Source organism: Carassius auratus, linkage group LG30F (genome assembly GCF_003368295.1).
Source record: "Carassius auratus strain Wakin linkage group LG30F, ASM336829v1, whole genome shotgun sequence".
Classification (NCBI taxonomy): Eukaryota; Metazoa; Chordata; class Actinopteri; order Cypriniformes; family Cyprinidae; genus Carassius; species Carassius auratus.
In genome coordinates, this window is record NC_039294.1 from 1100737 (window position 1) to 1125593 (window position 24857).

At 38.1% G+C, this 24857-nt stretch overlaps 1 protein-coding gene across 5 annotated transcripts in view; it reads left to right on the forward strand.

The window, feature by feature from the left end:
- pdlim5a (PDZ and LIM domain 5a) overlaps positions 1-24857 on the forward strand; it is a 59144-nt gene that overhangs the window by 4271 nt on the left and 30016 nt on the right. For all 5 annotated transcript variants that reach the window (XM_026240517.1, XM_026240516.1, XM_026240519.1 and 2 more), the window contains exons 2-3: positions 671-834; positions 9697-9848. In XM_026240517.1, the coding sequence (XP_026096302.1) occupies positions 736-834; positions 9697-9848 (251 nt within the window). In that variant the 5' untranslated portion in view covers positions 671-735. The remainder of the gene's footprint in view (positions 1-670; positions 835-9696; positions 9849-24857) is intronic.

Genomic DNA, 24857 nt, shown 5'->3' on the forward strand with positions numbered 1-24857 from the left:
TGGCGTTAAAAAGGATTTTTATTTTTGATAAATGCTGTTTTTTGAACGTTCTATTCATGCATGCATTCTATTCACCATATACTGATTTCTGAAGTGATGTTGTGACACTGAAGACTGAATCAGTGATGCTGAAAATTCAGCTTTGCATCACATAAATAAATTCAATTTTAAATGATAGTAAAATAGTAAATGTAAATAGTAAATTTAAAAAGTTTTAAAATTGTAATAATATTTCCTAATATTATTATTATTATTATTATTATTTAACCACATAAATTTAGATTTGGTGAGCGTAAAAATATTTTAAAAAGCCAAACTTTTAAACTGAAATGTATGTAAAACACAATAATTTTTTAACGAGACTGAGCATGTTTTTTAAAAATAGGTTTTTTATTCTGCTACTAAACTTCATTAGCAGTGTTTCATAGGGCAAGCCTCTCTGTTTCTATTGCTCAGAAACTTCGAAAAGGCTTTTGCGAGTAAAAACCACCCTTAACATTTTAACAACAGCATAGAAATGCCTTGGCAGCCTCCTAGCATTGAGTTTTTCCACTCACATTTTATTTAGAAAAAGTCCAAATCTAGTTCTAAATCACAAGCTTTTTCAACGATGTCTGACTGAACTCTTCTGCCTCTCTCTCTCTCTCTGTCTGTCTGTCTGTCTCTCCAGGGCGTTCTGTGAGGAGTTTCTGAGTGTTTGGCAGCCTCTGCGGGTGTGTTTTATATCAGACAGCTATGAGTGGTAAATACAGTGTGGTGTTACAGGGTCCGGCCCCCTGGGGCTTCAGACTGCAGGGGGGGAAAGACTTCAACATGCCTCTCTCCATCTCACGGGTGAGTATGAACACACACTCCTTCAAACATAATACCGCCCTTCTGACCCCCCGACACCATCTGTACCCTTTAATGATCTCTCACCCCCCTCTTCATTCTCTTATTGTCTGTTTTTCTGTTGTTTCTGACCCTGTCATTATGTATAGGGGAGAGAGCTGTGAAACTGTGTTTATAATGTCATCATATCTTTACAAAATACCCATAATTTACAGCTGCCTGTGAATGAGAGATACACAGGAGAAAATATTTTTTGCATGTCAAATTAAATCAAACCCATGTATTGATTAATTAATGTCTCTTCTGCTAACCAAGCCTGCCTTTATTTGATCAAATATTAAGTAAAACTGTAATACTGTGAACGATGATTACAGTTTAAAGTATTTAAGAATTATCTAAAATATTTTATTTTTTTAAAAGATGTTTTTTGATCCTTAAGAAATCATTCTGATATGCTAATTTGCAGCTCAACATTTATTGTTATTATGTTGGTGAATTACCACTGTATAAAGCCATTCAAATTATTTGATTAAAAGAATAACATCGGTAGCTAAATGGTTTTTGGGGTAAATTATATATGCCAGAAATACTTTTGCAAACATCAGTACAAAACTGTCTCTTTGCAATTCAAATATTCTCACGTTTAAACTTTTTTTTTTTTTTTTTTGCAAATAATGTGCATAAAAATAAATTGGGATTGCATTTATAGTGTTCCTTTAGCTCTAACAGAAGATCATGCTTCTAGCAAAGCCAGCAGTTTAATTTCTAGAGTGCATGAATTAAAATGATGTATAGCTGAAATACAGTGCAAATAACTTTGGGTAAAATTAAAATCTGGTTAATTTTGATGGTGCAAAGAACAAAGAGCTGCAAACTGTTACATGGACCTAGTCCTGATGTGGACTACTTTTGACACGACGTATTTCTGTGTACTGTATATATTTATAGGTGCTTTTTTCTAACGTCACTTGATAGCAGACATTGTAAGCCTCTTAGTTTTACCTCCATCTCATTTCATCTTGACTTCAGGACAAACTTAATACACAAGTGGCACAGTTTACCCCACTCCCCCTTGAATATTAATCTCTTTATCTGTTAAGTGATCTATGTAACCTTCGCTTTCCACCTGTTCATACTTTTTTATTTCCTAATGAGTCTTCCACTCTCTCTCTATCTACAGTATCTCTCTCTCTCTCTCTCACACACACACACACACACACACACACACACACACACACACACTCAGATGCACTTATGTCACACACCCATTTGGGCTTCCAATGCATGACAGCTATTCCCACAATGCCATCTGGCAGAGGAGTGATGTAAATGACCTTCTAATTGATTTTCCTTGCCTCTCTCTATTTCCTTCCCTCCCCCTCTCCAGAATCTTCCTTCTTTTCCTCTGGGCCCCCCTCTTCATCTCAGTGTTTTAAAGTCTTTATTTATTTTATTACGCATTTTCAATGATGCTGTTGTGTTTTACAAGCTATTTTACATTGTTATTTATTATTTTATTTTCAAATAAAATGTATACATTAAAATAAAATATTAGATTTTATTCATAATTTTATTTTATTTTAAAACAATTATTTAGTTTGTGATGTTGTGGTTCTTCTGGCTGCTGGATGGTCTGGTTTATGGCTTAGATGGGAAGCCAGTGAAAATATTTTATCAATAGAGCGAGAGCTCTCTCGGATCCCGCTTCAGACGTTACTCACACTCCATAAAAGATGTTATTTCAACTTCAGATCCTCAGTAAAAACTGGGAGCGCAGCCGTCAGCTAGCTGGACACATCATAAGTCTATGACTTACAGTCTTGAATTGTTGGGAAGTCAGTATTAGTGATGCTAGTAACTGCATTTGTCAGTATAACAGTAGCTCAGCTGTTTACAAAACTAATGTAGTCATCCAGCGTTTCTAGCAACATTTTTCCAACATATAGTGTTATAAGTACACCATTAAAAAGTTTATTTAAATGAATAAAATGTTTTATATTTATTTAATTATATAATTAAATTGTTTATTTAAACTAGTTATTCTTTTATTGGTATAAAATTGATTTTATTGAATTAAAATGGAATTTTATTGGTTGTATTTGATGGAAAGCTAATTTGGTGCAGTGACCAATCTGAATCAGGTTTTCAATCCACGAAAGGTTCTTTATAGTGAAAAAAAAGGTTATTTAGATTGCTAAAATGTTCTTCACGCTAAGAAATTGCTCTTTTAAGAGCTGTTCACTGAAAGGTGGCATCACTGTGGCATCCTCTTTCACATACTTTATTTTTAAGAGTGTAGAGAGTCATGTGTGTAGCTTAACTGAAGTTGAACTACTTAAAGCAGACCTGCTGTCTCAAGTTTTGTCTTGGATTTCTCATGACATCATCTCCAGATGAGTGTGTATGCGTGGGTGATAAACTTTTTGTTGCTGATAAGATAAAATGAGAATGTTCCAGTTCATGTGATGGTAAAGTGCTCTGCAGGTTTCAGCCGTGAGGATTAAACTGCAGTTTTTCTGGCGAGTAGTTGTAGGTTGAAGATGCAGTATTTCTTTGAGCGTTTGTGCTGATTTCAGACAGGATGGGCGCTGTGACAGCTTTAGACTGTAAATAAACGTTTGGGGGGATTGTGACGGGTTTGGACGTGGACGGGTCTGAGGTTGTGGGAGTGTGATTTATTTATTTTTTTGTGTGTGTGTAAAGCAGTGGGAAGTTTGGGTTGGTTTGGACCTTCACTGTACCCCGGCCAGCTTTACAGAGATTTAATATTCTGAGTTCTGGTTTATGATGGGATTTAATACAGGGATCTGGTCTAAACTAGGCTTTATTAAACTGTGGTTTGGAACACTGCTACATTCTGGTTAGTGTCAGTTCACAGGATCACAGCTGGGTGTTTGTTCTGTTTCTCTCTTTCTGTGCCATCATGGAGGTACCACTATAGATGTTTTCTCTCTCTAAGTTTGAAGGAAATATGATTGGCATTTGCCTGCGCAAAACCTGCAGCAAAAAAGCTAGGAGGATGGTGTGGGTGGTTGCCAGGATGTTACTGTGTGGTTGCTAAGGTATTCTGAATGTTGTTTAAGAGCATGTTTTTTCTAGAATGTTGTGGGTGGTTGCTAAGGTCTTGAAATTTTTTTTTTTTTTTTTAACAGTATACTGTTTCTAGAATGTTGTGGATTGTAGGCTGTTATTGTGTAGTTGCTAAGGTGCTCAGAATGTTTTTGTTAACAGTATACAGTTTCTAGAATGTTATGAGTGGTTTCTAGAGTGTTGCTGTGTGGTTCCTGAGGTGTTTCGAACATTCTTGTTAACAGTAAACAGTTTGTAGAATGTTGTGGGTTGTTTCTAGGGTGTTACTGTGTGGTTGCTAAGGTGTTCAGAATGTTGTTTAATGGTATACGGTTTCTAGAATGTTGTGGGTGGTTGCTAGGGTTTTACTGTGTGGTTGATAAGGTGCTCAGAATGTTGTTTAAGAGTATATTGTTTGAAGAATGTTGTGGGTGGTTGCTAGGGTGTTACTGTGTGGTTGCTAATGTGCTCAGAATGTTGTTTAAGAGTATATTGTTTGTAGAATGTTGTGGGTGGTTGCTAGGGTGTTACTGTGTGGTTGCTAAGGTGCTCAGAATGTTGTTTAAGAGTATATTGTTTGTAGAATGTTGTGGGTGGTTGCTAGGGTGTTACTGTGGTTGCTAAGGTGCTCAGAATGTTTTTAAGAGTATATTGTTTGTAGAATGGTGTGGGTGGTTGCTAGGGTGTTACTGTGTGGTTGCTAAGGTGCTCAGACTGTTGTTTAAGAGTATATTGTTTGTAGAATGGTGTGGGTGGTTGCTAGGGTGTTACTGTGTGGTTGCTAAGGTGTTCAGAGTGTTGTTTAAGAGTATATTGTTTGTAGAATGTTGTGGGTGGTTGCTAGGGTGTTACTGTGTGGTTGCTAAGGTGCTCAGAATGTTGTTTAAGAGTATATTGTTTGTAGAATGTTGTGGGTGGTTGCTAGGGTGTTACTGTGTGGTTGCTAAGGTGCTCAGAATGTTGTTTAAGAGTATATTGTTTGTAGAATGTTGTGGGTGGTTGCTAGGGTGTTACTGTGTGGTTGCTAAGGTGTTCAGAGTGTTGTTTAAGAGTATATTGTTTGTAGAATGTTGTGGGTGGTTGCTAGGGTGTTACTGTGTGGTTGCTAAGGTGTTCAGAGTGTTGTTTAAGAGTATATTGTTTGTAGAATGTTGTGGGTGGTTGCAAGGGTGTTACTGTGTGGTTGCTAAGGTGTTCAGAGTGTTGTTTAAGAGTATATTGTTTGTAGAATGTTGTGGGTGGTTGCAAGGGTGTTACTGTGTGGTTGCTAAGGTGCTCAGAGTGTTGTTAAGGAGTATATTGTTTGTAGAATGTTGTGGGTGGTTGCTAGGGTGTTACTGTGTGGTTGCTAAGGTGCTCAGAGTGTTGTTAAGGAGTATATTGTTTGTAGAATGTTGTGGGTGGTTGCTAGGGTGTTACTGTGTGGTTGCTAAGGTGCTCAGAGTGTTGTTTAAGAGTATATTGTTTGTAGAATGTTGTGGGTGGTTGCTAGGGTGTTACTGTGTGGTTGGTAATATGTTCAGAACATTTTTGTTAATAGTATACTGTTTCTAGACTAAGAAATTGCTCTTAATTTTGATATTTTGACATTTTAGTAGTGAGATTATTTTAGCACAGTAATTTAAATCAGTTTAGTTATTTTTACCCACAACTAAAACTATCAAAAACTGTTGAATTAAATTAAAAATATACACAGGAAAGAATATGTATCTGTCGGGTCCATTTAATGTCCCTTGTGAGAAAACATGTAATGAAGATTACTCTGCTCCTCCTGAAATCTGATATAACAATTTCACTGAATTATTAATGACATAGCATTCAAGTATAAACTGTACCACTTCTCCTGATCATGTCAGCAGATTGTGCTTCCAGTCTCACCTATAAATCTGCCCAAAACCGCCTGCAAGATTCCACATGTGAACGTGAGACGAGCAGGAAACAAATTCAACCATTCATTCAGCCATTTCTGCTGTCTGATTACACAGCACTCTGCAGTGCTTGACTGATTGGCCATTCAGTGGTCAAAACCGTTCAAAAGCTTGAAGATGATACTTTTTATTTTTTAAATGTTTTTTAAAGAAGCCTCTTATGCTCACCAAGGCTTAATTTGGTCAAACATACAGTAAAGACAGTAATATTGTGAAATATTATTACAATATTCTATTTGAATTCATTGTCAAATGCAATTTATTACTGTGATGGAAAGCTGAATTTCCAGCATCATTACTCCAGTCTTCAGTGTCACATGATCCATCCTAAATCATTCTAATATGTTGATTTACTGCTCAAGAAACATTTATTTATATGGATGTTGAATATTTTTGTAGAAACCATGTAGAACTGTCACTTTTGATCAATTTAATGCATCCATGCTGAATAAAAACATGAATTCCCTTTAACTGAATAATCACCCATTTTTTATATTGCTATAGTGCCAGAAACAAACACAAGCATTCATTACTATCCAAGACTGAATGAAATGCCCCTCTGTCTGACTTTTTGAAAACATGGCTTAATTATTTGTGCAGATCTGTTCAGTGTAACGTGATGAAGCAAATGGTATCTGTCTCACACACTTCATCTGAATATTACAGCATTCTCTCTGTCTCTCAGCAGTGACGTTTCTTGACCATTTTGGCCTGTCTCTATGCAGAGACTGCATTAGTATTGATTGCGACAGCACTCGTGCCATGCCTCAGACACACACATAAGGCATTTTATGAGTATTCACAGCTAGTTTATGTGAGTTTAATGAACGCACCTAGTTTCGCTGAACGGGGTGGCGTGTCTCTGAGGGACGTTTATGAAGTTGAATAGACCTTCTGTTCACTGTTCACCCAGCAGCCGTGCAACAGAAACAGTAAAACCACTGATGCTGGAGTGGCAGACCATCTGTATGCGCTATGACTTCACGGTTACGCTGGGTAAATCACCTACTGTTTTATTTCAGGTTTATATGTGTTTTGGTGTGACTGGGAAACTGAATGCACTTTTCAAGACAACATGAATGAGATTTTATATCTACTATTGTATATAATGCTTCTGTGTTTTACAGAAGCAGTGTGAAGTTTTTGCTAAACATCTACTTTTGTGGGTTAATGCTCCTTTTATGGAAAAGCTCACCCAGAAAAATCTATTCTGATGAAGACACAATGTCATCTACATCTTGGATGGTCTGAGACTGAGCAAATATGTATTGTTTGAGTGAACTATTCCAAGAATTACCAAATGTCTACACTGTTATATAACTGCTTTCTCCTTCGCGAACATAGTTTGGCGTTGAGTGTCAATTGTCGCATGAAAACTTTTGGCACTGGTGCTCTAACCAGCACTGAAACCAGCAACTCTCCAATTACTGGCGTTTGCGTCTTGACTTTCAAAACCACCGACACACCACATGAGTAAACAAGTAGTAAAAATATTTAGCACCAGATTCAGGCCCAGCTAAAACACACCAAAATAAGTGTTCTCATACAGGCTGCGGGAGTAACCTGTCATTCTGAACATGCATGATTTACTTTTCTTCAATGAGCACTAAAGAACAAATTTTTATGTTTTTTCCATGCAATGAAAGCATAGAGGTGACCGAGGTCTAAAAATGGCCAAAAGTTAATAAGTGCATTTTTTGGCAAAGCTTAAAGATGCATTAAACTGATCAGAAATGACAAAATTAAATACAATTATAATGTTGCAAAATATTTCAATTTCAAATACTGTAAATACTGTCCGTTTTTACTTTCTATTGATCAAAGAATCCAGAAGAAGAGCAGCACAACTGTTTTCAACATTAATAATAATAAGAAATGTTTCTTGAGCAGCAAATCAGCACACTAGAATGATTTCTGAAGGATCATGTGACACTGAAGACTGGAGGAATGATGCTGAAAAGTCATCATAGGAATAAACTACATTTTAAAATATATTACAATAGAACACAGTTATTTTAAATTCTAAGAATATGTCAAAATTGTCTTTTTTTATCACAATACTCTTAATCAGTATTGTGATGAATTGACCAGGAGTTAAGTTATAGTCGTAGTTCCTTGTCAAGTCAAAATGTGAATTTGATCAATTTATTAAAAAGGGAGCACATGTTCTTACTCAATTTGTGACATTTATTTAATATCTTTTATATCTGCAGCTCTAGAAACTCTGTAAGTCAATGAATAAATGCATGCATTTTCTTCTTGGCTGCATTATTTTTTCTTTAAAGACTCCAACCAGAGTTCGTCTTTGCCCTACGGATGAATCAGAATGACCTGACCCCATTCACTAAACATACACACATATGTATGCAAATACACACACACACAGACACACACACACACACACACACTTTTTGTTCTTCCATCAGACCTCATATTGGTCCCATTTCCTTTCTTTTGAAACTCACTTCCTGATTTGAGATGTGTTTAATGTGTGTGTTTATGTGTGTGTAGTGTCCGCTCTTGTCCTCGAGGGCACAGCATGCAACTGAACTCAATCAAAGACCAACAGGCCACATGTTCTCAAGCGCATTAATGAGAGAACCCAAGAAGCGTTTACAATCGCACACGACGGCTCAGAAACAACCCCAAAACACATGTTTGCAAGTTAATTATGTGTTTCCACCTTCAAATTGGCTTTGCTTTAGCTATCCCCAGATTGTGGTTTCTTGAAAAACAGCGTCCGCGTTGTCTTTGGGTGCCGTCGCGCTCTAATTGCTCTCAGATGCTCTTTGTGTTTTATTTCTGTTTACTCTCCAGTTGAAACAGAAGTTATGACAGAAATCAAAGAACGCGGTGCGCTTTTGTGTTATTGTGGCATTAAACCAGCGAAGCTGCATATTTGTACCACATGTTTTCAACCAGGTTCTTGTCTTTCCGCCGCATAAATGTGTTCTTGAGTGCACAAGAACGAGCGCCGCTTTCATGCAGGATCGTAGCAAAACATTGATGAATGAGATGCAGTCTCAGATGTTTACAGCGTCTCGTATAAAAGGCACACAGCTGAGCACACATGAACACATATGTCTGCCATCTGCAGGGTTTGAGTTTATATAAGATAATCTTATTAAAGAGGTGGTCATGTGATAATTGAAGAGCACTCGAGTGGTTTGAGACTGGAAGTGTACTGCAGTCTTTCAGAGTTATCTTTACTTAAATTGTGTTTGAATTGGCCTGACCACACCGGCCTCAGGTTCGCTGTGATTTACGCACCACTTCAACTGAGTTTGTTTTGCACTAAACCTGAACTTTTGTCTTGAGTGGTTTACTGTTGAAAGCTCTGCTGTGTTTGAAGGGAATCTCTTTTACTGATGCTCTCTAATTGTTTCCTAAAGCTTTTACAGAGTTGTGTTGCTATTATTTCAAATAAATGCTGTTCTTCTGAACCTTCTTTTCATCAAAAAATATTAAAAAAGTCATGGTTTTCATAAAAATATTATTTTTGACATTTATAATAAAGTGAAATGTTTCTTGAGCAGGAAAAAAGCCATATTGGAATGATTTCTGAATGATCATGTGACACTGAAGACTGGAGTAATGATGCTGAAAATACAGTAATAAGATTTTACAGTATTTTTGTATTTACTGCATTTTCATGCAAGAGATTTATATATATATATATATATATATATATATATATATATATATATATAGTTTTATACTTCATAAAACTGAGATTCTAAGTTAAAATAAAATTAACTGTAGGTATTTTGGTATTTATATTTAAAGGAGCCACCCAATCAATTGGTGGCATATTTAACAGTAAGATATGTGTCCCTGTGTTGATTTGTTGATTCTCTGTGTGTTTCAGCTGTCGGATGGAGGAAAGGCAGCTAAAGCAGGAGTGGCCGTGGGAGATCAGGTCCTGTCCATCGACGGCATCAGCACTGACGGCATGAACCACCTCGAGGCTCAGAACAAGATCAAATCCAGCACAGACAAACTCAGCCTCTCCTTACAGAAGTAAGAATATGCATGCACTGCTTTGGTAATGGGCAAAATAGTTATTGATTATGCTGGAAATGACAAATACATTAAATACACAATGATTCTGGAAATAGTACTTTCCAGTTTTTAAGTATTCTGAATAGTACAAACATGCAGTCTGTTTCTGCAATATAAATATACTGTACTGTGCACATTATGCAAATTGAATACACAGAATATACAAACAACCTTTGCAAAATGTGCAGTATACAGCAATGTATAGACTACTGTATCCTTTGTTTTATTATAAGACATTATAGGGTTATAAAATGTATTCACTAATTTAAGTGAATTAATGTTTATTTATTTATTATTCTTTTACTTTGTATTTTTTATTATTTTTGATTAGATAATTTGTAATTTTTATTATATATTTGTTTATTTTATTTGTGTTTTTATTTAAAATGAAAGTTTTTTATTTTATTATTTGTCATTATTTTATCAGTTTATTTTGACAAGAAATGTAATATCCCAAGACATTTGATCATTTTGTGTGAGAAACAATATGAACTCAAAATGTTGTTATTGTAATGTAATCTTACCTTCACACAAATTTAAGAAGCCTTGGCAAATGAGAATCTACCATTTTGTTTGTTTATACAATGCATTGCTTATATTTTATTTGTTTATTTATTATAATTTGATGAATAAGGGAAGTCTCAGAAGTAATGAAGCTAAAACAATCAGACTGCACAAGTTCGAGATGAACACAATCTGATATTTTGTGTAAGCGCTCACATTCGGTCTGTAGTATGTGCAGAGAACTAGTGGAGCACAATTGTCCACACCTTTGACTGGTTCTCTCTGGTGTGTATGAGGGCAGAATAAGAGTGTTTTGTTTCCATGTGTGCGCCAGCTTCCTGTTTCTCTGTTTGGTCCACTAACGGAAAGTTTTCTCTCACTGTCAAGCCATGGGAATCACACACGCACATGCTGACACGTAATGCTCTCAGTTTTCTCTGCGGTGACAGAAAAACACGCACGCGTTGGTCTGGTGGAAATGAAAACATCAAGAGAGAGTCTGGCACTGACAGACAGACACATGAGCCGTGTCAAACATGACAATTAGGAGAGAAAATATGCTCAAATGTGGGTTTTTTCAAGAGAGATATGCAATGAAGCCTTTTTTCTTTGGACGTTTAAAAAAATGTATGTCAGGACCACTGTCGTCAAAATGATAGACATCTATGCAGCCTGTCATGAATGAGCACAGCAATAATAAAACAGAACAGAACAAAGCAGATATCATTAATGTACTTAATGATTTTTAAGTGTAACACAATATTTAAGATTAAAGGAGTCTGATTTAACGAGGAAAATCAGAAAGCAAAGTCCTGACTGGGGTGAAAGGAGGAGCTGGGGATGGAGGAGGGTAATTTGCTCCTCAGCAAGAGAAAAAGCAGCTGAATAATACTGAATAGAGCTTATATAGGAATGGCGTGATAGGTGTCGTATTCCTATAGGTATACATTTTCCCACATGGTGACGTAGAGATGTGGGGGTGTTTGAACGAGGCTTTTAGGAGGGTGTGGATGAGTCTTTTATAAAGAATATCTCTTTGGTTTTGAGACTTTGCAACTTTATGGATGTTATCTATTCAGGAACAGTTTGTAACACTCCAAAGAGAAAGGAAAACTTGAAATCGCATCGTATGACCCCTTAAATAAAAATATGTGGTAAAAAATAAATAAATAAATGGAAATATTTTATTTATTTATTTAGTATGAAATTAAAGCATAAATCTTACATTTTTTAAGTCTTTTCCTTTTTTTTTTTTTTTTTTGAGACAGTTCACTTCATCTCACCCACTGTGTGCAGAGTGTTGTTTTGATATGTAGTGCTGATTTAAATCACTCTCTCTGTTTTACTGGGGATTAGTAATAGTAGAACTACACCAGCATCAGCAACATCTGAAACCAGCAGTGTGTGTGTGTGTGTGTGTGTGTGTGTGCGTAAAAGTTAATGACTGAAGTGTGGTATGCAAACCTTCTTCATGGTTCATACTTCACTTCTCAAGTATTTTTTCTGTTTAGATGAACTCCATTTCGAGCATTGTGGATTTCTGAAATGTTTCTGTTCAATTCATAGTGTTGCCTCTAGGGTACTACATACTGTATATCCAGGGTTTTTAGTTAACTAAAACTAAAACCATTAAAAAAATTACCTGGAATGAAATAAAATATTAAAAAATGTAAGCTTATTTGGTGTAATTTGAAGTACTTAAATAATGAAATAACAAAATAATAAAATCCTTTTTTCCCCCTTTTTTATTTTAGTTAAAGGATTAGCAATTTTGTTATTTTCATGAATTCTTTAAATTCTGTCTATGTAGTTTATATAGACATGACACGTATACATACATACATTTTTAGATTTAGATTTTTATTTATTTTATTTCATTTATTAAAGTAATGCTTTTTTATGGTTTTTAGCTAATAAAATTAACCCTGGATATTATTCAGATAGCTGCTAAACATGGCAAACTGCTGCTCTGTTTTGACAGTAGCTGACCTGAAAAAGAAAACTTTTGTTGCATGAATTGCATTTAGAAACATTTCAGAATATGCATGAACTCTGTAGCTTGGCAAAATAGACAGGTTTGAATTGATGTACTAGGAGGAGTATTGCAAGAAGTCAAGTTTCTCATCTTTCTACGCTGACAGCCATTCAAAAAACAGCAGTCATGCCCTGTTGAAGTTTTGGCCATATCAAGCAACATATCATTTACAAATGTTTCATTATATTCTAAATGTTTGGCATGTCTTTTGTCTTCTGCACAGCAGTGGTACTGTATGCTTTAGTCTGGGTTATCATCGTGGTTTGGGTTTAGTTTGACCTCTTATGGCTTATATTTTCTGTTATTTGTAATTACTGCAGCCTGCAGGTAATGGGTAATTTTATTCATTAAATGCTTTTGTGTGAATCTGAAACTGTTGAGAAGCAAGACACTGAGAGCCCAGCCGTTTGTATGTTCGAGTGTGTTGAAGTGTGTGTCTGTGGATCTTAAGCACTAATGGAGGACGCTGGGGTTTTATTGGAGAGCTGCTGTGGAGATGCCAGACTCGGCTCCAGCTGCAGAGATGTGGAGTTTTACAGGCTTTCTGCTGATTCTCATAGATGACAGTAGATTACACAGAGAGAACAAGAGGCTCCATGTTAATTAAAAGCACATGCAGTGAATTATTTTATTGATATTTTTGGTTTGTGTTTGCTGTGAGAGAGCCAGTGTCGCTGCTATGCTTAATCATACTTACCATGAGCTCACACAGATGCTCATATCAGGTACATTTCTAATGCTCATTTCTTAAGGTTTGAAGATATTGATCGATTGATCCATTTTCCATAACTTCTATTTGTTTGTTTGCTTATTTTTGTTCCATTAAGTTCATTTATTTATTTGTTTGTTTTCCCATGAGGTCATTTATGTTTATTTATTTATGTACTTATTTATTTAGCAAATAAATCAAATCAATCAATCATTTAAGGTTTGAAGTTGTTGATTGATTGATGAATTGATTGATTGATTTTCCATGAGTTCCATTTGTTTATTTATTTATTTTCCATGAAGTCCATTTGTTTGTTGTTTTTCCTATTTACATTTATTTACTTAATTATGTACTTAGTAAATATATAAATTAAATAAATAAATTTATTTATTTATTAAATTAATAAATTAAGTCTATTTATTTATTTATTTATTTATTTGTTTATTATTTTTTATTATTATTTATTTATTTACATTTTTTAATAATATAAATTTCTTAAAGGGATAGTTCACCCAAAAATGATAATTATGTCATTAATTACTCACCCAAACCAGTTGTTCCAAACCAGTAAGCTCCATTCATCTTCAGGACACAGTTTAAGATATTTTAGATTTAGTCCGAGAGCTCTCAGTCCCTCCATTGAAACTGTGTGTACGGTATACTGTCCATGTCCAGAAAGGTAAGAAAAACGGTTAAATCAAATGATTCGTTCGTGCTCACAACAGACCCAGAAGAGAAGACAATGCTGAATAAAGTTGTAGTTTTTGCTATTTTTGGACCAAAATGTATGTTCGATGCTTCAACAAATTCTAGCTGACCCTCTGATGTCACATGGACTACTTTGATGATGTTTTTCTTACCTTTCTGGACATGGACAGTAGACCGTACACACAGCTTCAATGGAGGGACTGAGAGCTCTCGACTAAATCTAAAATATCTTAAACTGTGTTTCAAAGATAAACGGAGGACTCACGGGTTTGGAACGACATGAGGGTGAGTTACTAATGACATAATTATGATTTTTGGGTGAACTAACCCTTTAAGGCTTCTTATACCAAAACATAAAAAATTTGACAATTTACACATTTTCTCTAAACCTTTGAGTTGTTTCTGCAGCTTAATTTAAAGGGGAAATACATTTTCTTTGTCTCATTGCACAAGTGCAATAGTAAAGGAGGAAAGCTGGGCATTTAGTAATAAAAAAAAAAGGGGATAAATCATTGCTGTTTAATTTATTACAGACTGTGCAAGCATAATTTCTAATGCTGTTGTCAGATTTGCCCGTTTTGATGTTTTTTACAGTCAGTTTTTTAGATTTCGGTCTAGTAAACCTGAGCTGTACTGTACTTGCTTGTAACCAAGATGGCTGAAGTGAAGGGTCTTGCCTTGTGTTGACGTGTGTGTGTGTGTGTTTGGAGGATGTTTATATTGGCCGTTCTGAGACACGACAGGCTTCTGTTTCCACATTAATGAACTTAAATGAGTTTATATCCACTGAAACAACAACAAAAGTACTTTAGGGAAAAAGAATTGTGAAATCTCAGTGTTGTTTTTTTGCCCTTGAACGGCCTCTCTCAACGGCTTGAATCACGTAAACTATGCTAAACATCGAAAACCTGTAATTCTTATTCCCTTTTTGCGTGTGTGTTCTTGATTGTGCGCATGTGTTGTTTATGCATCTGTCTGTTTTTGTGTTACGCTTCAGGTTTGACGTTTGTTAGGCCACATCCAAACACACAAATGATCCTCGCTGGTTCTGAACGCTTAAACACACAGCCGGGTGCCAGATCCTCATCAGAGCGCAGATTAAACTGACCACACAACTTCCTAAGCACAGAAGATGTCAAACATAGCATCCGATTCAAGCGTTCACAGCAGGGTTGAATGCAGGTTACTTGATTATATGGGTTTGTGGGAGGTGTTTTTCTGACCGATTGGAGGACATGTTTAGCTTGGTTTAATTAAACCAGCTAAACTTCATTTCAAACCACTTTTGCGTAACCACAGGATCATAACAATCCCTGACATGAGTTCACGTTCCCAGAGAGAGACCGAAGAGCTTATTTATGCTTAATATTTATGAGTTAAAGATGCTCAAAGAACAAGGGAAATATATAGCTTCTAAGTGAAAAACTTTTTAGAAAAAAAAAAAATCACTTAGTACATTTTTTAAACAATTACATAGAACCATCATGTAACACGTTATATTAAAGTTTGAAAGTTTGAAGTAGAAAAACTGAAATAGCATTTTCTTGTAAATACACTGTGGAAAGTTCTTTAATTAGTATTAGATGAATCTGGGTAAGTTTTCTGAAAATGTTTATGAATGTATTTATTTTCATAAAAATCAGCACTGACACTAATGAATGAATGAAGCTGTAATAATACTGTACACTTATTTTAGTAGTGTTATTAATATTGTTCAAGTTCCTGTTAAGAGTCGACTTTCTCACCAGATGAACTTCATTTCGACTCTCGCATATCTGAATTTGGACTGTTAACACTCTTGTGTACCAAATGTCTGAAAGATTATTCTGAAAGAAAAACAGTTTGGACATTTGGAGTCAGATGCAGAGAGAACACAAATGTTTCTCTGTAATTCATCTATTATAACTGATATTTCATTAGCTACATTTGTAATCAATGGGACACAGAGAGAGACAGAGCCAGCACAAGATGCCAGATCTAGAGTTAGGCTTAGTTACTGTATTGTTTATTTTGAAGTTTAGTGTGACTCACTTTCTGTGTGCACATTCAGAGTGGAAACATAGCTTACTGTGTAGTGCATACTCTTTTTTATTTTTAAAGTGAAACATTACTCCACTCACACTTCAAACAGTAGTATGCTACATCAGAAGGCCCTTATTTGCATGATTCATTTTACAAGTTTCTCAAGTAACCATCTTGTCAATAATTTTTTTGTTGCATTTTTAAACCAATTTTGTATCAAATGTTTTACATTTACATTTGAGTCAAGCAAGGAGATCAATAAACTTGCTTGAAATGAAAGGTCAAGTTGAGTACATTGCATTGTGGGATGCAGTTTGTTTTTCTTCCTTAAATATTTAGGAAGAAATATTTAGGAAATATTTGTCTTGTTTTCTAGTATACGTTTCTAAACACTCTTAATTCAAGATAAAGTCAAATGACTGAAGATTCTGAGATGAAAAATGTGTCAAAATGAAGTGAGTTCATGTTTAAAACAATAAAAAACTGGGTCTTAACTTAATTAACTTGTTTTCTTACAATTAGCATTTTGTTTTTCTTTTTTTTAACTGATTAATCGGAGGCCTCATCAATCTGAGCTTATGCACCTCTGTTTTGGAGTGAAAAAATATATATTTATGGATAATTATGGAAATATTCACACAAAAAAGAGGCACATAAGCTCAATGGTACCAAAGATCAATCAGTTCCAAAAATAAGTACAAAACCTGTGCAAGAGACTGAATCCAAGATTTGGTGATAATAGGAAAACAGTAAAAAAATGTTGTAGGCCAGCCCTGTTTTGAACAAGAACACCGCAAGTGCAGCAAGGTGGGAAACAATCATTAAAGGTACAGAAATGATCCTCTTTTTTTCTAATGTGAACAAGAAAGAGAATGTGAATCGATCAGGTCCTTTAGCTGTTGCAAAACCTGCATTTCTGTTCTGGACTGTGTAGGATGGTCAGTTTGCCCTCACATGAACATGATTTGTATGCCATGTGTGTGACTGCACTCAAAGCATTAAATTACTCTGTAACCTAAAAAGCACTTTTATCTCTAAATTCTCTCTCTGTGAATTCTAAGCTCTTAACTGTCTAAAAGTGTAAGCTGAATCCAGTTTCACCGGAACAACACTGTCCTGCACTTCGGCACATCCCTGAATGTGTGTGTCGGCATTCACAGGATCTCACAGCTGGATAACATCCCATTTTCCATTAGCGAGATACAGCGGGATAAAAAATCAACATTTGGAAGAGAGTTCAAAGCGTAATTAAATTTCCACCCTCAGATTATTCTGATCAACATGGTTTTGAACTTGAAAAGAATATAATAATGACCTTCCTTCATGTCCTTTTGCTCTCTTGATTAATTACTGATATAGTAATCCCAGATTTCCACATAGCATCTTAAAGGAATAGCTCACAGAGAAATCAATATTCAATCATACATCAATATTCTTTCATATATATATATATATATAAACGATACTTTGAAAAATATTCTTGAGGTTTCATTATAGTTTTCAGATCAGTCTACTGATTTCTGGGTTGTTTAAAGAAATGGTACTTACTGTAGATTGTTGTTACCAGTACCATTTAAAGTTCTGTAGAAAACCAATTCTGGTTGTAATTGGAGCCTTAGTTTTTAAGAGTGAATTTAATGCCATTTTTTGAGCCTATACAATCTCAAAGATAATGGTTCTTTATTGGCATTGATGGTTCCTTCAAGATCCTTTAACATCAGTTGAACCTTTCCATTCCATTCGTGATTCCAATTATTTATTTTTTTGGCAAAATAATCATTATTAACTGTTTAAACTTGATTATTTCGATCGAAAAATTTAATCATAATTAAAAGTCATAAATATTGTCATTAATCAAAAAAAGGTGATATGTTTTCTGGTGTTTCAGCTCATCAGGGCTTTTCTTTAATGTAGAGAGTGCAGGCGCATGGTTGCCAGGTTGTGAAGATTAAAGGGGCGGTCACACTGCACTTTTCTTTCCATTGACTTCCATTCATATGTAGCATGTCTGGACCGGTCACCCTCACACACACAGAGACCACACGACCACTCTTCGGTGAGATTTAGCACTTTCCTTTACTGTAGTGAGAAGAAATAATCAGTGGATCAAAAAGGCGACCGCTTCTCCCTCTCTGGCACACAGAGTCAATTACAGGGAGAGCTCAATAATACATGTGCTCCTTAGCCTCGCACACAGGTGGACTGAGATTATACAATTATGAAAAATAAATTATACTGTTTACAATATGTCTCTGTCTTTCTTATACATCACATTTCTATTAATACATTACAAGGTAAGGGTATAAAATATTACAATAAATAGATTACAATATTACATTGGATATAAAATATATATAACATTAACTTATGCATTGATTCCAGTATTTATACATTACTTATACATTATTATTTATAACACACTGCAGTGAAATAAAACTAATAATAGCATTTGTATGAATAAATCAGTATTCCTATGTTACATATCTAAATTAATCAATTAATACATTTAGCATTGTACTATTTGTAGGCCGCACCACGTGCGTCAAGCACTGCATGAGTCATTAAATCAGATTTTCTCCCATAACACTCTACATTGAATACATTCACAGTCACTAAATCTCTTTTCTTTTATAAAACAGAACCAATTAAACAACATACCTGTAGTGAGAAGAAATAATCAGTGGATCAAAAAGGCGACCGCTTCTCCCTCTCTGGCACACTAAGCATATGATGCTAATTAGTTAACGTCACAATGCACATCGTTAAGGTCAAATAACACCTCAAAATATACATTTCCATCATAACTAATACAATCAAGTGCTAGTATAGAATAAATCACATGAATCCAGCGATAAATACGCATTTTGGACAAGAAATATCATCATACCAGAGTCAATTACAGGGAGAGCTCAATAATACATGTGCTCCTTAGCCTCGCACACAGGTGGACTGAGGCTATCGCACATCGCACGCGGGGAAAACCCCGGATGTGTTCCACTGATATAATTCCCTCCCCAGACAGAATCCAAAGAAAAAGTTCCCCAAATCTAATATTATGTAATTTTAACCTGCAAACAATAATAAATTAACAAAATTTTGTGGAGTTCACTAACCCATTCTTATTATGAAACTTATAGAATTTATAAAAAAAAAATAGTCCAATATAGGAATTAAAAGAAAGCAAATTAAATTGAGTCAATTATAAACACCAGTTACATTCTCCGCCCTGAACTTCACAAATTTTGACTATTACAGGGTCCTAGTATAAACTGAGGTCATTAAACCACCTTTTTTTTCCAGAACATCTTGCAACAAAATGTTTCCCACTCTCAGGGAAGGTGAGTGCGGCAGGTTGATCAGGCCTACCGCAGCCACCTGCAAAAGGTGCCTTAAACACCATTCATATCAGATGAAACTCCATCACTGATCTGGAATAACAACATACTGAAATACACTGACTCACATGTGCTGTATTTTAAAACTCAAAATGACAAAAAACATAGTGAAATACCATACATTCTCATCTCAATAAGGATCTTACAACCCCACTAACTGGGTTCAGAGTTTTGATAGATTGAGTCATGTTCTCTATCAGTCTGTTGACTGGTTTCACAATCCTACCTACTCTGGTCCGAACTCCCATATCCCCTGAACCAAGAGGTGGCTCAACAGCTTCAAGAGGTGAACCGCTATGGTCACTATGGCCAACTGCCTCAGAAACAGAACTGCGAGAATCGCGGCGCTGTCCTTCATCTGGACTGCTTACAGTATTTTCCACCTTGGTACAATCATTCTTTGCAGCTAATTGCTCATGTCCGGTTGACTCCGAGACTTCGTTCAATGATTCAAGGCTTTCAGATCTGCAGGACAACCTCTGCTGAGGGTCATCAGAAACTGCGGTCCTTTCAACCCAACTGGCGACTCGTTCCGACAAAGGACACAAATCAGATGCAGAACCAACAACATCCATTGATAAACTTCTACTGCTAAGGGCAGATTCACCACTGTCCTCAAATGATTCAGATTCCCCAAACTCAAGTGGAAGGAAGTTTGCTTGCAACAGCAAATTGCGGTGAACAGTTTTCTCCTGACCTGTCTTGGTGTTACGTATACGGTAAATGTGACACTGTGGGTTTAGCGCAACTACCCTATAGAGCGTGGACTCCCACCTGTCTGCCAGTTTTCTTTTCCCACGTTCACCCTTGTTGGCCAGCAGAACTTGATCACCCAGCTCAATGTTACGACCTTTTGCCCTTTGATTATACAACTCAGCCTGATGTTGCTGACTGGCATCAATGTTTTTCTGAGCAACTGTAAGTGCTTCTTTTAGATCATCTTTTAACCTCTTTACATACTTGTCGTAACCAACAATTTCACAGTCTCTTACAATGTTGCCAAACATCACATCCACGGGCAGCTTCGGGATTCTACCAAACATCAGGTAAAATGGAGCATAACCTGTGGATTCGTGTGCGGTACAGTTGTACGCAAAGGTCAGTGTCTGGAGCAACTGGGACCACTTTTCCTTAGACCTCGCCGGGAGCGCTCTGATCATGCTGCCTAGGGTTCTATTAAACCGCTCAACAAGGCCATTTCCCATTGGGTGGTAAGCAGTTGTTCGGGACTTTTTCACACCGGCAACCTGCAGCAACTCTCGGATCAGTTGGCTCTCAAAATTTGCCCCCTGATCCGAGTGGATCCTGTCAGGAAAACCGTACACACAAAAATAGCGATCCCACAACTGACGTGCTACCTGTTTTGCCGACTGGTCACGACATGGGAAAGCGTGAGCCATCCGAGAAAAGTGGTCAGTTACTACCAACACGTCCACATTACGACCTTTTGAACTTTCTGCGGTCCAAAAGTCTATACATACCAGCTCCATTGGACTTGATGTTCTCACACTCTCTAGTGGGGCTCTGCCTTCGGGTTCAGGCGTTTTACTAACAACGCAGCGCTTGCAACACTTTACATATCTGCGAACATCAGATTCCAGCCCGACCCAAAAGAACCTTTGTCTTGCCAGGTGCATTGTTCTACCCTGGCCCTGGTGCCCTGCTTCGTCGTGAATGCCGGTCATGACCTGTGTGATCAAAGAAGAGGGAACAACATACTGTAACAGTTTCTTTCCTGTCAGATTATCTTTGGTTACACGATAAAGTACACCATCAAGTATCTTTAACTTGTCCCACTGCTTCAAGATCCTGAGCACCTTATACGTCTCACCAGCACGCTCACGACGAGAGGCTCTCTTGCCCCTATTTACATAAAACAGGACCCTGGACAGACAAGGATCATGTTGCTGTCTGTCTCGAAGTTCGTCTAATGAGAAGACTGGTAAGGGGCATTGCCCAGGAGGCAACAGACACTGGGTGTCTTGGGCAATCCAAGAGACGGCTCTCGATTCGACCCCTGCTTCCCAGTCGTTATGACCCTCTAACACAGCAGACACCTCGGCACTAGAAAGCGGACAATGGCATGACATTACAGAAGGAGAACATTCGATGCTCTGAATACCAGCACTAAGCCTAAATGCGTCCTGCACGGTCTCTTTCTCAAATTGTTCAGCTTCCTCAAGCAATGTATTGTAAGGCTCATCCAGCAGCCTCTGACTGACCCGGTTGTGAACGAAGGGTTGACGACTTAAGGCATCGGCTACTATGTTCTTACTCCCAGGTATGTACTTGATACTGAAACGATAGGGTGCCAACTTGGAAACCCACCTCTGCTCACACGCGTCGAGCTTGGGCTTAGTGAGAATGTAAGTTAAGGGATTGTTGTCCGTCCATACGACAAAATCATGCCCTTTTAGCCAGTGGCTGAATTTGTCGCAGACGGACCACTTCAAAGCCAAGAACTCTAAGCGGTGAGCAGGATACTTTGCCTGAGCGCGTGTAAGAGCTTTGCTAGCGAAAGCAATAGGCCGGGCCCTAGTCTCACCCTCTGCAACCTGCGATAACACAGCACCCAACCCGTCCAGGGACGCGTCAGTGGACAAAATAAATGGGCTGCTAAAATCAGGATGCGTCAAGACCACAGAATCCATCAGAGCACCTTTTAACTGCTGGAAGGCCCTACTGTGCTCTTCTTTCCAGTCACCAGGACTCAACTTCCTGAATGAAGCACCCTTCTCCGGAGGCTTCTTACCCCTTGGTGCGGCTGTTAAGGCAAACAGGGGTTTCGCAATGGCAGAACAATTTTGGATGAACCTCTGGTAATACAACACCATCCCAAGGAAAGATTTAATTTTCCTTTGGGATGGGGTTACCCCATCCTCCATCATCAAATCAGTCTCTGTTACCGCTCCGATAGCGCTGACTTTATCTGGGTCGGTTGCTACCCCTGAACTGTCAATGATGTGCCCTAAAAACCGCACGCTTCTCCGGAGGAAATTACATTTTTTGGGGGCTAATTTTAGCCCATGCTCTCGGAGCCTACTGAACACCATCTCGAGTCTCCTAATGGCCTCACCTTCATCTGGGGCATACACAAGTAGGTCATCAAGATAACAGAGTAACGTCAAGAAATTTTGATCACCGAAGATGTTCGTCATCAGACGCATAAAGCTAGCGGGGCTATTGCAGAGCCCTTGCGGTAAGCGATTAAACTCAAAAAGCCCCATCGGTGTGGTGAAGGCAGTAAGGTTTTTGTCCTCCTCCGCCATCGAGATGTTATAAAAGCCGGAGGTGAGATCCATCGCGCTAAAGACTGCGTTTCCACCCAAGGCCGCCAAGCAGTCTGCTTGGTGAGGTAAGGGGTGAGCATCCTTGATGGTTCGGGCATTAAGCCAGCGGTAATCAACACAAACGCGAAGATCACCACTTTTCTTCCATACCAGGACCAACGGGGATGCCCACTCACTGCAAGACTTGCGGATAATCTCTTGCTCTTCCATCTCAGAGAGCACTTATCTCAGTTTCTGATATTGAGCAGGGGGAACGCGTCGATACGGAAGTCTAAACGGGCGGTTATCTGACAAGTGAATCCTGTGGACAAACTCTTTGGCTTTACCGCAGTCTAACTTATGTTTAGAAAACACATCTTGATATCCTTGGATCAACTGCAGAAGCTTGTCTTTCCAGTACTGAGTGACCTCACACGACTCAATATCGAGATCGCTAAGACCAAGCTCCTGCAGTGCCTCACGAATTCCAGAAGGAGAACTAACCACTGCACCTGTGCTAGAGGAGACAGCTTGGCTCTGCACATTCACAGTTCCCCCATCATCATGTCCAGGCCACATATCGAGGTCTTCAACTGCTAAAACGGGAGAAACATCTGCTATTTTGGCATTACGTCTTAAAGTTACAGGTTTATTGGATGGGTTAATCAACTTAACCGGCACCCATCTGTCACCAGGCAAAGTAGCTATGGCACGTCCAACAAGAACACTCTTCTTATGGGTTTGTGCCCTAGATGGCTCAATCAACACTGTGCTACCAACAGAAACCGTGGAACTGGTTGGAAGTCTACCCCACACGAGGTGCTCTTGGTGAGGTAAGAGCGTGACGGCCTGAGTGAGCTTGGCAGTCCCAACAACGGTTGGAATACTACTACCTTCCCATCTATCATGTCCAGACAGCATACTCAAAAAACGTTGAATCTCGGGTTCCCTTGTAGAATTTGGCTGGTTCATGACACGCCAGTAGCTTTGTGACTGCTTAAGTTGACTCATGACATACTTGATGACGTTAGTACCAACAATTAGCTGGTCTTTTTGCCCTGGCACAACCAAGGTAGGCACAATAACCGGAAATCCATACACGCACATCTTCAGCTGATGGATACACTTAGGTTTGACCCGAACACCACCACAACCGATAAGCAACACATCAGTGTGGGGCTGCTCAGGCTCAAGAGTCCCACATGCATCCAACAACCTGCGCTCAACTTCCTCGTTTATAGTACACGCCATAGAACCAGTGTCTAACAGGCCTTGACAAGCGACTGCATCATTCACCAACACATCGGTATAAAACAAACTGTCAGCTTTCTCCAGCTTTGCAATGTTTTGGAACAAGATAATACTGCCGCTTGACTCAGTCTGACACTGGTTACTATAGATGACCATAGGATCATCCTCGCTGATGAGAGGTTGATTCTCGACACTCACACTGCCCTCTCCCCAATGTGAGTGATCTAGTTTCCCTGATCATCGCTGGTCTGGGCCACGCCCCGGGCAACAACCCTGTGACACTGCCTACGTTGGTGACCAAATTCAAAACAATCAAGGCACCTTTTTTCTCTCATGCAGTGCGAGTGAGTCGAATGGGATCGGTCTCCGCACACTGCACAAGGAGAAGCTCGATACCACGGTGACGTTCGAGGTTTTGTTTCTGAAACTGGTAAGGTTGTGCGCTCCAACACCCGTTCTAACATTTTCAGCACCCGCTCTAAAGTGCCCGAATCATTTGCTTCATTTGGCTTAGTGTGAAGACCTGTGATACATACTGGTGAGGTTACACCCACACTTTCGCTTCCAGTAGCTACCTGATTTCCGACTGCTTCCTCTGTAACAACAGCCTGATTTACTACGACCTTAGGCAGAGGTGAACCTGGTTTCCAGGACTTACAGTCCCTCTCATACTCATCGATGGCCTCTTGGACTTCCTCTGCAGACCATTTGCTTATGGGCTTACACCTAAAAACACTGGAAAGGTCAGAATTAGGGCAGTTTCTGATAAACATCATTGAAACTTCTGAGCTCATGTTTTCCATTTTGCCACCGAATCTTTTCAGGTGAGTGTCTGCTAGCTCGGCTGCCTCATTCAACCTGACCCAATAATCAACAGGGCGCTCACTTTTCTTCGGCTGCGTGGCATAAAAGTCGGCCAACGGCTGGCACGAGCCAGGGCTCTCGCTAAAATAGTGCCGCAGTACCTCGTAGACAACTTCGGGACAAAGTACAACAACTGGACTACTTTTCAGCTTAACCTTAACAATGCTTTTTGCCCGACCACATAGATGGTTCAGTATTTCTTCTACACTA